The 13,634-nt window shown below is 36.4% G+C and overlaps 1 protein-coding gene across 1 annotated transcript; it reads left to right on the top strand.

Annotated features, from left to right (window-relative positions):
- Nucleotides 1-10,976: 10,976 nt before the first annotated feature.
- On the top strand, nt 10,977-13,386 carry LOC132053667 (uncharacterized). The gene is made up of 2 exons (XM_059445779.1): nt 10,977-13,051; nt 13,248-13,386. Exons 1-2 carry the CDS (start codon nt 10,977-10,979, stop codon nt 13,384-13,386), a joined length of 2,214 nt encoding a protein of 737 aa, XP_059301762.1.
- Nucleotides 13,387-13,634: the final 248 nt, after the last annotated feature.

Below are 13,634 nucleotides of genomic sequence, written 5' to 3'. Positions count from 1 at the left end.
TTCTTAATTCAGCAACCAACAACAACAACAACAACACCAACATCAATTATAATATTTCCAGCCCCAAAATATCTCATAAAACAGCCCACACGCTGTTTTTCAACTTTTATAACTAATTAACTCAGTATACAATTATTTAATCGCGTCTTCTTCGTAAATAAACCAATATTCATACAAATAGAAAGAGATTCATACCTTCCTCCCTTTAATATTGCTGTATCTTCACCTTTTCACACTAATTTTTGGTCACCACGCGTCCACTATATGATTCTACAAAGAAAAACTATACGCTATCCGGACTGGAATTGAGAAATTATACCTGGTTTGGGCAAAAATTTGGTTTGGGGAGTTGGGGAGAACTCTCCAGATTTTTGGAGAGTTTTTGGGGGTGTTTTTCGTGGCTTTCAGCTGAAAATGAGGGGGGTTTCCCCCTTTTTATAACGTTTTAGAAGCTGCCAGAACCGACTGGAAATTCCTTCAGCGCGTTCGCGCTGCCTTCTAGCGCGTTCGCGCTAGCCCTGTTTTTCTGCCTGGACCTTCGTTCAGTAAAACGATCATAACTTTTGATCCCGATATCGTATGAGGGACCACGACCTATGGTTGGAAATATAATTCAATTATCTACAACTTCTATTTCTGGGGATTTTCCCAAATTCCAAACGTATGATGCCGTTTTTGCCCCTCCAAGTTGGATCACCCAAAAACATTTTCTTAAATCGTCTTTTTGGAGGGTCTACACTCATTTTTAGCTTATGGGTCCTTCTTAGGACTTACTCAACTTTCCATATACTACTCACATGTCCCTTCTCACGTCTTTCATAAAACTCCGACATGTGGGCCCCACTTTGCTTGCAGCAACGAGGGCTTTTCGTCAAATAACATATGAACTAATTCACACCATATGGTCTCCAAATGTTATATATATGTTATTATTACCTTCTTATAACACAACCTTCATTCCGAACTTGATTTTCAGATTTTTGTTCAGTGCGTTCGCGCCACGTGGGGACGCGTTCGCGCTGTTTTTGGCCCTTGGCCTTCTGCGCGTTCACGCCACTCCCTGACGCGTTCGCGCAGACCAATTTCCTGGTCTGCCAGTCCAGCTTGTTTCGTCCATATCTCCTTACCTCGATGTCCGATTGAGGAGCTGTTTATTGCGTTGGAAACTAGACTCATGGAACTTCATTTTAGGCTCTTGCTTCACCTTAAAATGATTCATATGCTAAGAAGTATTCATCCCCCAACTTGGACCAAAATAGCTTCTCACATTTGCCCCAACATCCAACAAACTTAATTCTTTTGTCGGATCGCTTGTCCTTCAATCATTTCATAGCTTAATATATGAACTTAAATCCTCATAACCATAAGTTAAACACAGATAAGCTCGAATTTCAATATACGAAATTACGGGGCGTAACACTTTACCCCTACCTTGTGTGAGGTAGGAAGGTTGTTTCCGATTGACCTTACCCCTATCTTGTGTGAGGTAGAGAGTTTTAAAAATATCTCATGCTTGAGAAATTTCACCTTCTTTTACCCTTACATTGTGTGAGGTAGAGAGGGTGTTTCTGATAGACCTTACCCCTATCTTGTGTTTGGTAGAGAGGTTAAAAATATCTCATGCTTGAGAAATTTCAACTTCTTATAACAATGTTGGACGGAGCCTTGTAAGTTGCAGCGCTTACTTTCATTGCATACTTGCTTGGCTAAAGCGTGCTTCAACAACTCCAGGCCATATTTATCAAACTTTAATTTGGAAGTGCATTGATTTCAAGTCTGCAGCGCATAAATTGAGTGCATTGAACTAAGATGCCTATGGACTGCAACGATATACATCTATAAAAGCATGAGTTTTTAACCTGAGAATTTAATTAATATGTAGAGTGAGGTTCCTGGCTGATAAGCTTAAAGTGAAAGCAAAATTTTATGCTATGTATTTGGTGAATTAAATTGGTGCAAAAGGACAATATTTTATATCTTATTCGGCACACATTTTCCAGAAAAAGTTCAAACCTTCATACAATTTTTTTATGGATACTGTTGTTAGTAATCTGTATTACGAAAATATATTGAAATAGTAACTTTGAAAAAATTCCAGAAAACAGTAAACTTTGTAAAACCAGAAAGTATAAACCAGAAACTGGAAAATATTAAAACAGTATCCGGAAAATAATTTTAAGGAAGAAAATCGAGCCCACTAAATGCATAATGTGTCCTTAAGGAAATTATTCCCCTCAAGTACCCAAGGTTAATGGAATATATCCTCCCAGGATAGAACGATCTTACTCACCGGTGTATCGGTACCTAAACCCACGGCGTCAGCAAACCACTCAACGGCAGTAAATCACACTGGAATTTATTTGTGCAGAAGAAGAAGAAGTTTTGAAATTCAGAAAATTCGTAAAGAAAATCTGAAGGATGAAAAAATTTATATAGCCATTGGTCTGGTTTAGTTAAAAGGTGCAACTCAAAAGTTGCACAGTTTAGTTGCATCTTTTCAGAAATATTTCCCATTCAACTTAACTAGAACCCAACAATCCCCCACATGAATGGGGAATGACTATAAGAAAAAGGAATGCACGGACGAGTGTGTGATTTACAAGCAAGGATTAATTGCATCTGGATAAGTAGGTTTCTCTTTGAACTTTCCGTAGTGAACATATGTCGGATATACTTGGTCAATTGGTAGATTTGATATCTTTGAACCGTCGAGCTTTGGTGTATACCTAGACAACCACATGTCACATAATCAACCCTCTACCGTCTATGGTTCTCATAGTTGTGTTCGTTTCAGCCATGAACACCGCCTGGTTTCATGAGTGTATAGAGAATGGGCTTTTTCTATCATTCTCTTTGAAGCGGCTTACACTTCACACTTACATAGGTGATTCCTAAAACGTGTCATCACGTAGATACCACTATTTGGTCATACCTGCCAAACTTAGAAATCATTAAACAACTTAAGCTTTATTAACTCGTTAAAAAGCCTTAATGTTGTATCCTTGTTCCTGAACATTGTCTTCATCATGAGAATGGATTGAGTTATTTGACAATGTCGAACCGTCATTCATAACTTTGTTTGATCTCTTTGAACCTAGCTCTTGGGATCTCCAGTCTGCTAGGTAGAGTTACCGCCATGATGACTTGTCCTAAGCCTTAAACCCATTCCCTTCGATGATCTTTCAACTACCTCTCTAGTTAAGCCTTTTGTAAGTAGATCCGCTATGTTATCTCTTGACTTTACATAATCAATAGTGATAACTCCACTAGAAAGTAGTTGTCTAAGGCAGAATTTACACATGGCCTTAAGGCAGATTCTGCCCATGTGCAAATTCTGCCTGCATGGGCAGGATTCTGCCTTGCGTTTTTTTTTTTTTTTTTTTTTTTTTACTGTTGGGGTTCAAACCCACAACCTCGGGGTATTAGACGAAGGCTAAAACTTAAAACCACCGATTTGAAGGGCAAACATTAAAGACGACCCCAAGTGAAGGTAATCCGCGCAAAAAAAAAAAAAAAAAAAAAAAAAAAAGAAATCTTTACAGATTTTGAAACCAAATCTTCAAATTTTGGCTCAAACCTGTTTTAGGCCAAGATCTATGCTTTGGCCTTTTCAAAAAATACCCCAAACTTTCGTATTTTATAGAAGAACTCCATCTATTTATAACCCGACTAATTTTATCTACGATGTTCCTCCATTAAAGCCGTATCTACCACGTTTCCCACAATTAAAACAATCTCTTCTATAAAGTGAATATTGTTCGTGCAAAGCGGGAAGATTACATTAAAGAATAGCTAGTTACTACCGTTGTTTTTTTTTTTCCTTGCACGGATGAATCTTTGTATTGTAATTTAAATTGTAGTAGCTAATAAGTGTGTTATTAGCTACTATTATTAAAATAGCATGTTCTGCATAATTTGAGATTAGCAAGTATGTATGTTTTGTATGATTGGGTATTCTTCATAGTTTTTAGAACTTATGGGTATGAGTAATGTTTTATGTTTTCCAAAACAAAAAGTGAAAAATATTTTGAAAAATTATGGCCAAACACATTTTCAAAACTTGAAAAACTTCACACAAATCAAATTTTTCAATTTTTTTTTGAATCTATGGCCAAACGCTAGTTTATTATCATATGAAACGGAGTATACCTTATCCAAACTAGTTTGGCAATGAAAAGTGTTAGGTATTGCATTCGGTGGTCAATTTTGATTCTGTTATTTAAGTTATATTTAATTTTCTTGAGGTATTTAATTTGTAATTAGTTTAGCAAACTACAAACAAAGCCTGCTCCTCTTCTTTTTCTTTTAGGCTTTTGATTGAATGATGATTTCAACAATAAGGAGCCGTTTGGCCATGGTTTGGACATGCAATTTGAATATCATAAGTTATATCTTCTCTTATAGACATAAAAACCTCACAAGTTGTGAAAACTATCAAAACATTCCCAATTCTTATACAATCTTACCAAATGAGCAAGTCATAGTTCATAACAAAATTAATACGCTACTAGAAGGCCTTTTTTAAAAAATACAACATCAATTGATCAAACTTTAGTTCAATAAAAACGAAAATTTAACATCAATAGTAATGAGGTTGGTAGACATAAATAAAGGTTGGTGGAAGTTAATGATGTTGGTAAATGATTGGCGGGAGTAATTGTTAAAAATATCTACCAACTTACGGGTCTCTTTTTACAAAATATAAACTTATGGGTCAAATTTTATATTTAAAATATTTGAAACCCCAAATCATGCCTTTTTGGATGATTTGGGGTTTGAAACCATGAGATGTAATGCATGTCCAAACGTTGGTTTCATCTCATGGTTTCAAACCGCATGTCCAAATGCCTACTAAAGGTATAGCACGAGTCGCTTCCTGTAATGTTGGCATTAAAGCTGTAAAAAGAAAATTGATGAATCGCACCAAACTGACTAATCGAATCAAACTGGAAAAAGAATACTCGAGTAGTTATTTGATGTTAACTAAAAAAAGTCAAACCGAGACCAAACTAACCCGATTATTTATATATATATATATATATATATATATATATATATATATATATATATATATATTGTTGACACCCAATTTTGTCCCGCCTCTCCTCCGAAATACCTATTTACGCTTCTAATATTTTTGACAAATTAAAAAAATATTTATATTTTTTACTATAATTATTAGCCTCTTATCAATATCGGCGTTTCATTAATCTATTACAGTTACTAGCTATTATTATTATTATTATTATTATTATTATTATTATTATTATTATTATTATTATTATTATTATTATTATTATTATAATTCACATTTTTATCATTTCGGTATTTTACCCAATTTTATTCACCCCAACCCATGCACACGCATCGCATTTATCTTCGCGTAATTTAATAATAACATTTACTTACTGTTGAATTTCAAATATATTATCGCACGGCTATTACGGCGTCATTTTATTTTCATCTAAATACTAATAAATACATACTTTATATTAGGGGATATTTTAGCACACTCAGTATTTGATTAATTTAAAAGGGGTCTCTTATGTAAATTTAGAAGCCAAACTACTTCTTCCATCCAGCCCAATATTTTAAAACAACCAGCCCAAATCAGTTAACCCATTGTTTTCATCCGCCCAGCCAACATCTTCAGACCACCAGCCCATTATTTTGACCCAATACCCAGCCCACTACCCGAAATTCATCCGACCCGGCCCGTTTATTTTCTTGAAAACCTACCCTAATCCCTACCTCTCTTTCTCTCTCATCCGCTCCCCCCGCTCCTCCACTCACCGCCGCACCCCACTCTCCCCACTCCCTTCTTTCTCTTCTTCATCATCATCTCTCGCCGCCCCCACCACGCCGTTCCCACTTCCCTCTGTTCCCCACCTTCGCCTTGTCCCCCCGCTCCTCTCTTTCTTCTACACAAAAAAAAAACCTATAAATAGTTGGGAGTGGAAACGTGTTAAGGGACGAGATTTTTGAACGAGAAATCCCTTGGAACGAATCAAAGTTTTAGTCACAAAAAATCCCCTAGAAAATATAAGTTTGCAGCAAATCGCAATATTCTCAACATTGAGTTATCATACTAAATCAGCTTCTATTTTATTTCGCCCCCTTGGTATTGCATTGAATCCGAGGAACACAAGCTCAGATTCGAATAAGTTCGAGTGTAGATCGGAGACATAAGCCTCGACACTTTCGCTGCACCCGTGTTAAGGTAATTCCCCTTTCCTTTTACTTTTACGCTTTAATCTATGCTTTCTTAACCGTTGTTAGTTTTAAAATAGGTGATTAATTAGATTAGCTTGATAAGCTTTGTTCGTACGTTGTTATTGATTCGGACCTCATTATCTTAAGTTTGTGATGATTTAAGTATCGAGTTTGGCTCTGCTTACGTAGTTACGTATGTTATGTGTGATAGATTGATTTCAGTTAATTCAAAGGCAAGAGTTAATCGTGTTAGTTGGTTTAAGGCAAGAGTTAATCGTGTTAGTTGGTTTAAGTTGCATATCATTTCTATAAATCTGGACAATTAGTTAGTAGGATATTTGATCTTGCTTAAGTGTTTGTTGTTAAGTTGGTTTATGGCTAATAGCTAAGTCTGGGATTGATTCCTGTTTGTTTCTTATTATCACACAAGATCGTTAATGCAATTCAGTAATGATATAGTAATAAGGAGGGTTGAAATTGCAATAAGGAGAAAGCATATCCAGTGTGTACTATGATAAGATTGATGGTTTGTGGATGAGATAAATAAATCTGATTTAAAATTAGCATAAGGTAAAATTGATATATGATTTGGAGCTATGAACATGCATCAAATTTCGCCTCTTAGGTAGTTTTTCATATTGTCTTAAGGGGGATTAGATGTTTGTAAAGATGTCTTTTGAAACATACTTGAGTGTTTGGCGACTTGGTGATACATGTATGTTTAGTTCAAATTGTTTGGGAATAATCCACTTATATCCTTGCACATCTTTGTTTGGTATGTCCGTAGCATGCTTTATTTGTTGCTTTAGCTGGAGCATGTTGCTAGCCGATAAGAAGTGGGCTATTTAAATCAGTTGTCAATGAATAATAAGTCCAATATAGCATATGTGGAACTATTTAAATCATGTTGTCGATTGGACATGTTAGTTCATTAGATTTGTGTATCTTGAATCGTAGATTAGTTGCACCTAGACATGTATCATGCCCGGTTCAAAGCTAGCATATTTGATATTAACATGTCCTCCATCATGTTTAGCTCAAACATGACTTAATCAATCGGATTAGCATTGTGTCACTTTCCAATATAATTTGACTTTGTTTTAAGATTAGCTTGTCTTGTGTTTAAATAATCCCACACTCTTGACATGTTTTGTTTCAATTTAAACTTTCCCATGTTTGCTTAGTTTGCACCTTTCAAGTTTTGGGTTTAGCTAGTTTGAATATGGTTGGATATGATCTAATCAAAGAAATATGAATCATATTAGCTAACTATGTGGTGAGGAATAGGATGACTTGCTTATTAATCATGTGTGTTGGTGAACTTCATGAACCTAAAAAGATAAATACAAGCGTGTTATATATTTGAAAAGACTAGAATTAAAGGCTTGTTTACTGACTCTTGGACCGGTTGGTGCAAATGTGTTATATCTCTGTATAATTTGGGTTTTAAAAAAAACTGAAAGTTATCAAGTTGTAGTGACATATGATATGCTAAACTATAATCTGATCCTTCTTTTCTTTCTCTCCCATGTTTGAGTCACTATCCTTCAGGTGGTTTGAAGGATTCGTTTACCATACATTAATTTGTCAAATTCATGTATGTAGCTTCTCGATCTTTTAGTATTCGGCCATGAGTGACTGTTAGTTTGATAAGGATCAAATAAGATGCTATCTCTCTCGTTTGGTAGCTAACTACGAATAGCTACCTACTTATGTTGCTGTGTGATGTTATGCCGATCTAGTTTGAACTTAATATTTTTAGCTATGGTTTTTCTGGTCACCTATCTAATGGAACTCTAAAATATGTCTAATATGGTGAATATCAAATTGTGTGTCTCTGCCATCACAATGGATACCTGTTGTGCTAGTTTGTTTTAATGTTACCATGTTGTCAATTTGCTGAACACTGAATCTATGTCCTACAGGTTTATTAAATTTACCTATTGCAAATGCATTTTAACTAAGCCTTGATTGTACAATAAGATTGTCAAGAAATATTTATGTGAGGTCCTCCGTATATGTGTAAAGCCCACTAGGAAGTCTATAGATCTCTAAACATGCCTGTTTCCTCTCATTGTGATTCTGTGCAAAGGTGGTTGGTATAAGTCGTTATGGGCTAGAGTCCTTGTGCCTCTATGTGCAGTTATTCCTTTTCTGTCCAAGTTTGAAGGGTATATGCTTATATATTTTATGTATGCATGAGATATATTTAAAACATACACAATATATAATCTACATAATATATGTTTTAAGTTTACATTACATATGTTTAGTCTTATTCGTTGATTATATACTAATCCCTTTCCTCTCATTGTTTGCATGACCATTGCATACGAGTCCGAGGGACTCGTCTTCTTCCGCATTCAACGATGGGCTAAAGCCCAACGCAATCTCTCCCCGTGTCAACCCATCCACAACAAAATAAAAGGAATTTCTGGGCTAAGCCCAATAGCGGCAGCAGATCTACAGTGACCGGTCAAAATGGACCAATTCATTTAATTTCCTATTCTTTGGACCAAGGCCCAAATAGACGAGCAAATAAAATTGTTTTAGCCGAATCCAACAGCAAATAGGTCCAGCAGTCCCCAAGAAAATGGCCCATTCGATACTTATTACCCTTTTTATTTTATTTTGTGCATTTAACTTGTATTATGCAACTAACCTTTTATTTTGCTTTATTTTTCTTAATTTAGATGAACCTTAGCAAACTAATAGTGTTTAGTTTAGTAATGGGTAGTTAAACTGATAATTAATGCCATAAGCTTCACTCTCTTCCATTTTACGTTAAAATTATTTATAATACTTATAGTATTTATCTTCATTAGATTAATTGATTTTCAAAAGAGCATGACTACATATTTGAGCTAAGGGAATCATGACTTATCCTTACTACTTTAAAATTTCAAACGTCACTAATATGCAAATATAAACTCTAGTATATTTTATAAATAACTCTTCAAGATTGAATTAATCACACATATTTTTAGCTAAGTATATTTAATAAGGAATGATAAAAGGGATAAAGAAAACTCACATTAGCTATTTTGATATATTCTCAAATCGCAAAATCAATTAATATCTCATCATTCGAGTTGTTTTAAATATTGCACAAATAGCATTACTTGCATTTTTTGACACAACTTATATACAAATTATTATATTTCACAAATCTCATTTTTATAGCATTATTATATATTCTCATTTAAAATCTTAACAGTATTTATAAATCTTACTTTAAATAGTATTTAAAGACATCTTTCATGCAACTTATTATTTTTGTAAATCCTATTTTTTAACAACCTTATTACATTTTTTCTTCAAACTTTAGCAATATTTGTAAGTCATTTTAGCTTTAATTAATTAACCTAAGTTTGGCCGGATAACCGTAAGTTAACGGATCCTAAAGGATGCCTAACCCCTTCCCTTTAGGATAATATAGAACCCTTACCTAGAATCACACCTTTGGTTAAACGGACTATTAACGGAGGTTAGTTTTACCTTAAGTTAATAATTAGGTGCCCTAATTCACCTTAAAATCAATTAGGTGGCGACTCCTTAAAATAAATAAATAGGAATCACCAATACGTCATACTCCTAATTTAACCCAGTTAAAATGGGGTGTGACAGCTTGGCGACTCCGCTGGGGATCACTTAGGTTCTAACCATAACGGACTTAGGTTAATAAATAATTTGTCGCTTTTGTGTGCTTTATTTTTGCTTTATTATTGTTTTAAATGATTATATGCTTTAAGTGTTTTATTGTTTTATTCCTTATGTGAAATTTTCTATATATGTATGTGTATCACTTTCTTTATAAAATTGTCATTCCGTTCATATTTCTCCATTTCGGAAAATTCACACAATCACACGTACACGCGAGGTGTGTTTTGCGCACCCGCAAATTTCTTTCAAAAATCCCAAATTTTAGGAGAGTTGGCATATGCGCGGGGTGTCCGAATACGGTGACCGCGTAGCCTTCTCACTCGAGTAGTCCGCTCGGGAACCTTGCGTCTAGTAAACCAATTCTTAGTCAACCTAGCGTAGAGCGAAACCAAAACCTTGTAAGGACATGCATCATTTTAAGCCTAGGAAGCTTAATACCCTTGGTGTATTAAGTTCATTAGTCAACCTTACCAAATGTTCAAATGAGTCTATGACTCTAAGTGACACTATTCACTATGTATGTGCATTATTTGAAGGACAAATGTGAGGAATATGTGGACCTAGTACTCTATAGATAAATATTTCTGGAAAACTAATGCTTTTGTTGCGAGTTGTCGTGGAGCACCCAATTAATGCCGAGGTTTGAAGACAACCAAAGAAAATTAGTGGAGATGAATTATTAGATATCTTAGATTAACTTTGAATTGTATTATTAATTGGCATGTAATAAATTTTTTATTTTCTTGTAAATTAGTTTTAGGAAGAGTTATGGAATGATACATAAAAGACATATTTGTCCTTCAAATATTCGTTAGGCCTACCTCTGGCATAAAGAGGTCCCTTGCATTATAGAACACGATGTATTATGTGCAATAATGTGTTTATGTGCAATATTATGTCCTTGCCGTATACTAACTCGTTTTCTTTTTCTTTTCTTTTCTATCTTTTTTTATTTATTTTAAACTTATTTTCAAAACAAAAGGTTGACTTGTGCTAAAGGGGAACTGGCGGAGCATCCATATTTCACACGGTCTAAAGCGAAGAAATCAGACTCTGACTCATCATTAATCACCTGGTTAACCAAAAAGACTCGTTCTAAAATGGAGCAAAGTTTGATCAATGCAACCACTTCATCTGAGCCATCTCTTAGTTTACCTATCACAAGTGATCCCACATCCTCTAATGAACCAGAAACACATTTGGAGGTCATTGCTCGTCTGGAGCAACGAGTAGCTGAACTAAGTCACATGGTACTGCAAAATCGGTCATTTTCTCAAACTCCGCCACATATGACTCCATCTCAGGGGGTTCGTCAGACTTTGCCTATGCCACCTCCATTCCCAAACTTAGACGAACTTAACCAAGTGAACTATTTTACCACTTCTCAACCAGCTACTTCTGAACCTCTCACCCACCTAGTCACTCAAAATGCTCCTCTCTTGTTTACAGCTACTTCTTCAAAGACTCAGTACATACCGCCGGCACCTCATCAAGTTCCGCCGGTATATACTTATGCCACAGCTCCGCCATTGACACAAACCCAAGGACTATGTCACGCAGATGTTGATCATTATGTCGAAGTCGAAAAGGAGACAAGAGAAATTAATGATGAAATGATAAATAGAAAGCTCAAAAGTTTGGAGGAGGCTATGAGAAGTTTGCGTGGACTCGGTAGTAACCAAAGCGTGAGATATGAAGAATTGTGTGCATTTCCTGAGGTAGAATTGCCACCAGGTTACAAGATTCCAAAATTTGAGAAGTTTGATGGGTCGGGAAATCCTTTCTTCCATTTGAAAGTCTATTGCGAAAAGTTGATTGGCGTAGGGAAAAATGAAGGGATAAGAGTCAAACTATTTAATCAAAGTTTAAGTGGGAAAGCTTTGGAATGGTATTCCAAGCAAGATACAACCAAATGGCGTACTTGGGATGACTTGGCAAATGCTTTTGTGGATCATTACAAGTTTCATGTTGAGATCGCTCCTGACAGAATTTCAATTACAAAATTAAAGAAGAAGTCAGTTGAATCATTCCGAGAATATGCTATACGGTGGAGGGAAGAAGCATCCAGGGTACACCCTCCGATGGAGGAAGCAGAAATGGTCACTTTCTTCATTCAGGCGCTAGAGCCAGAGTATTATGAACGTTTGGTGACAATGGGTGGAAAAGCTTTTGCAGAAGTGATCAAAGCTGGGGACATGATCGAAGATGGCATTAAGACAGGGAGAATAACAAGTCTAGCAGCATTGCAGTCTACTAGTAAGGCCATACAAACTGGCGCTCTCGGAAATGGAAAGAAAAAAGAAAAAGAAGCGACAGCGGTAATGGCTCTAGGAAACACCTCATACCACCATCAACAACCTCCACGATACCAGTCTAACGCTCTCCACCCACAATATTTTCAATATTCATCACAGCCATACAACCAAGCTTTGTTATCTTACCAACCTCAATCACCACAAATTTCCTATCCCGTCTACCACACACAACCAACATACCGACCTCCGCGACCGCCAACATACCAAGCTCCACCATCACAATCTCATCATCCAAACAATGCATCCGCACCTCGCCCAAATAGACCTTTCCGTAATTTTACACCGCTAGGGGAGCCGTTAAGCGTTGTTTTTGAAAGACTGCAAGCTTCAGGCTTATTATATCCTGTGGAAGGTAGAATTCCAGATCCACTGCCCAGAAGTTTTGATCCCACTAAAACGTGTGCATATCATTCGGGGGTAAAAGGCCATGCTACTGATCGTTGTTACGCATTGAAACATAAGGTTGAAGATCTTATTGAAGCAAAACAGATCATGGTCAAACAGCCGACACCAAATGTTGATAACAACCCACTCCCGACACATGATGAGGCCTCGATAAATATGATCGGAACAAATGAAAATGATGACGATCCGGTCAAATTTATAGTGCCTGTGAATAGCGTGGAAGATCACGATCTTATAGCCGTTGCTTCTCCGGCTATAGTGGTAAGAGGTTGTGTGCCTGTCGAGATATTAGGAGCTTCATCAACACCTGTGGAGATAGCTCAAGCGCCAAATCAGTTGCCAGTACTCGATACCAAAGCCGTACCATGGAATTATCAACAAGCTGTGATGGAATGTCGAGGGAAAGAAACGATCACTGACAAGATTAAGACGTCAGGAATGACAAGGTCCGGAAGGTGTTATACCCCAAGAGCTAGCTAGGTTGAGGCAAACCAAAGAAAGTGATATGCTCCAAAAAGGGCTGTGACGAAGCCGAGGCCGAAGAATTTTTAGGAAGATTAAGGCCAGTGAATACTCAGTTGTGGATCAGTTGAAAAAGACCAATGCCCAGATTCCTATCCTTTCTTTGCTTTTGAGTTCGGATGTACACAGAAATGCACTCTTGAAGATTTTGAGTGAAGCATGCGTTCCGACTGAAACAACTAGTGAGACATTAGCTGGAATGATTGAGCGCGTGCTTGACAGTCATCGAATCAGCTTCGATAATGAGAATCGCCACCGAGGGATGTAGTCACAACAAAGCACTCCATATAAGCGTTAAGTGTCGTAACATGTTTGTGTCTAAAGTGTTGATTGATGGAGGCTCTGGACTTAACATTTGCCCGCTAGCGAGTCTGAAGAAGATCGGATATAATACTAGCGAGCTTAAGACAAGTGATATGAATATTCGAGCATTTGATGGGGCTCAAAGGCGTCCTATTGGAGAAATAGAGTTAAACGTGCTGATTGGACCTGTTGAGTTCATTATGAATTTTCAAG

Source organism: Lycium ferocissimum, chromosome 4 (assembly GCF_029784015.1).
Source record: "Lycium ferocissimum isolate CSIRO_LF1 chromosome 4, AGI_CSIRO_Lferr_CH_V1, whole genome shotgun sequence".
NCBI classification, from domain to species: Eukaryota; Viridiplantae; Streptophyta; class Magnoliopsida; order Solanales; family Solanaceae; genus Lycium; species Lycium ferocissimum.
This window is presented reverse-complemented; position numbering and strand designations above follow the sequence as displayed.

Coding starts and splice junctions, on each gene's coding strand:
- LOC132053667 (XM_059445779.1), top strand. CDS start 10,977: ATGGAGCAAAGTTTGATCAATGCAACCACTTCATCTGAGCCATCTCTT. Junction 13,052..13,247: donor GGAATGACAAGGTCCGGAAG/GTGTTATACCCC, acceptor GGATGTACACAG/AAATGCACTCTTGAAGATTT.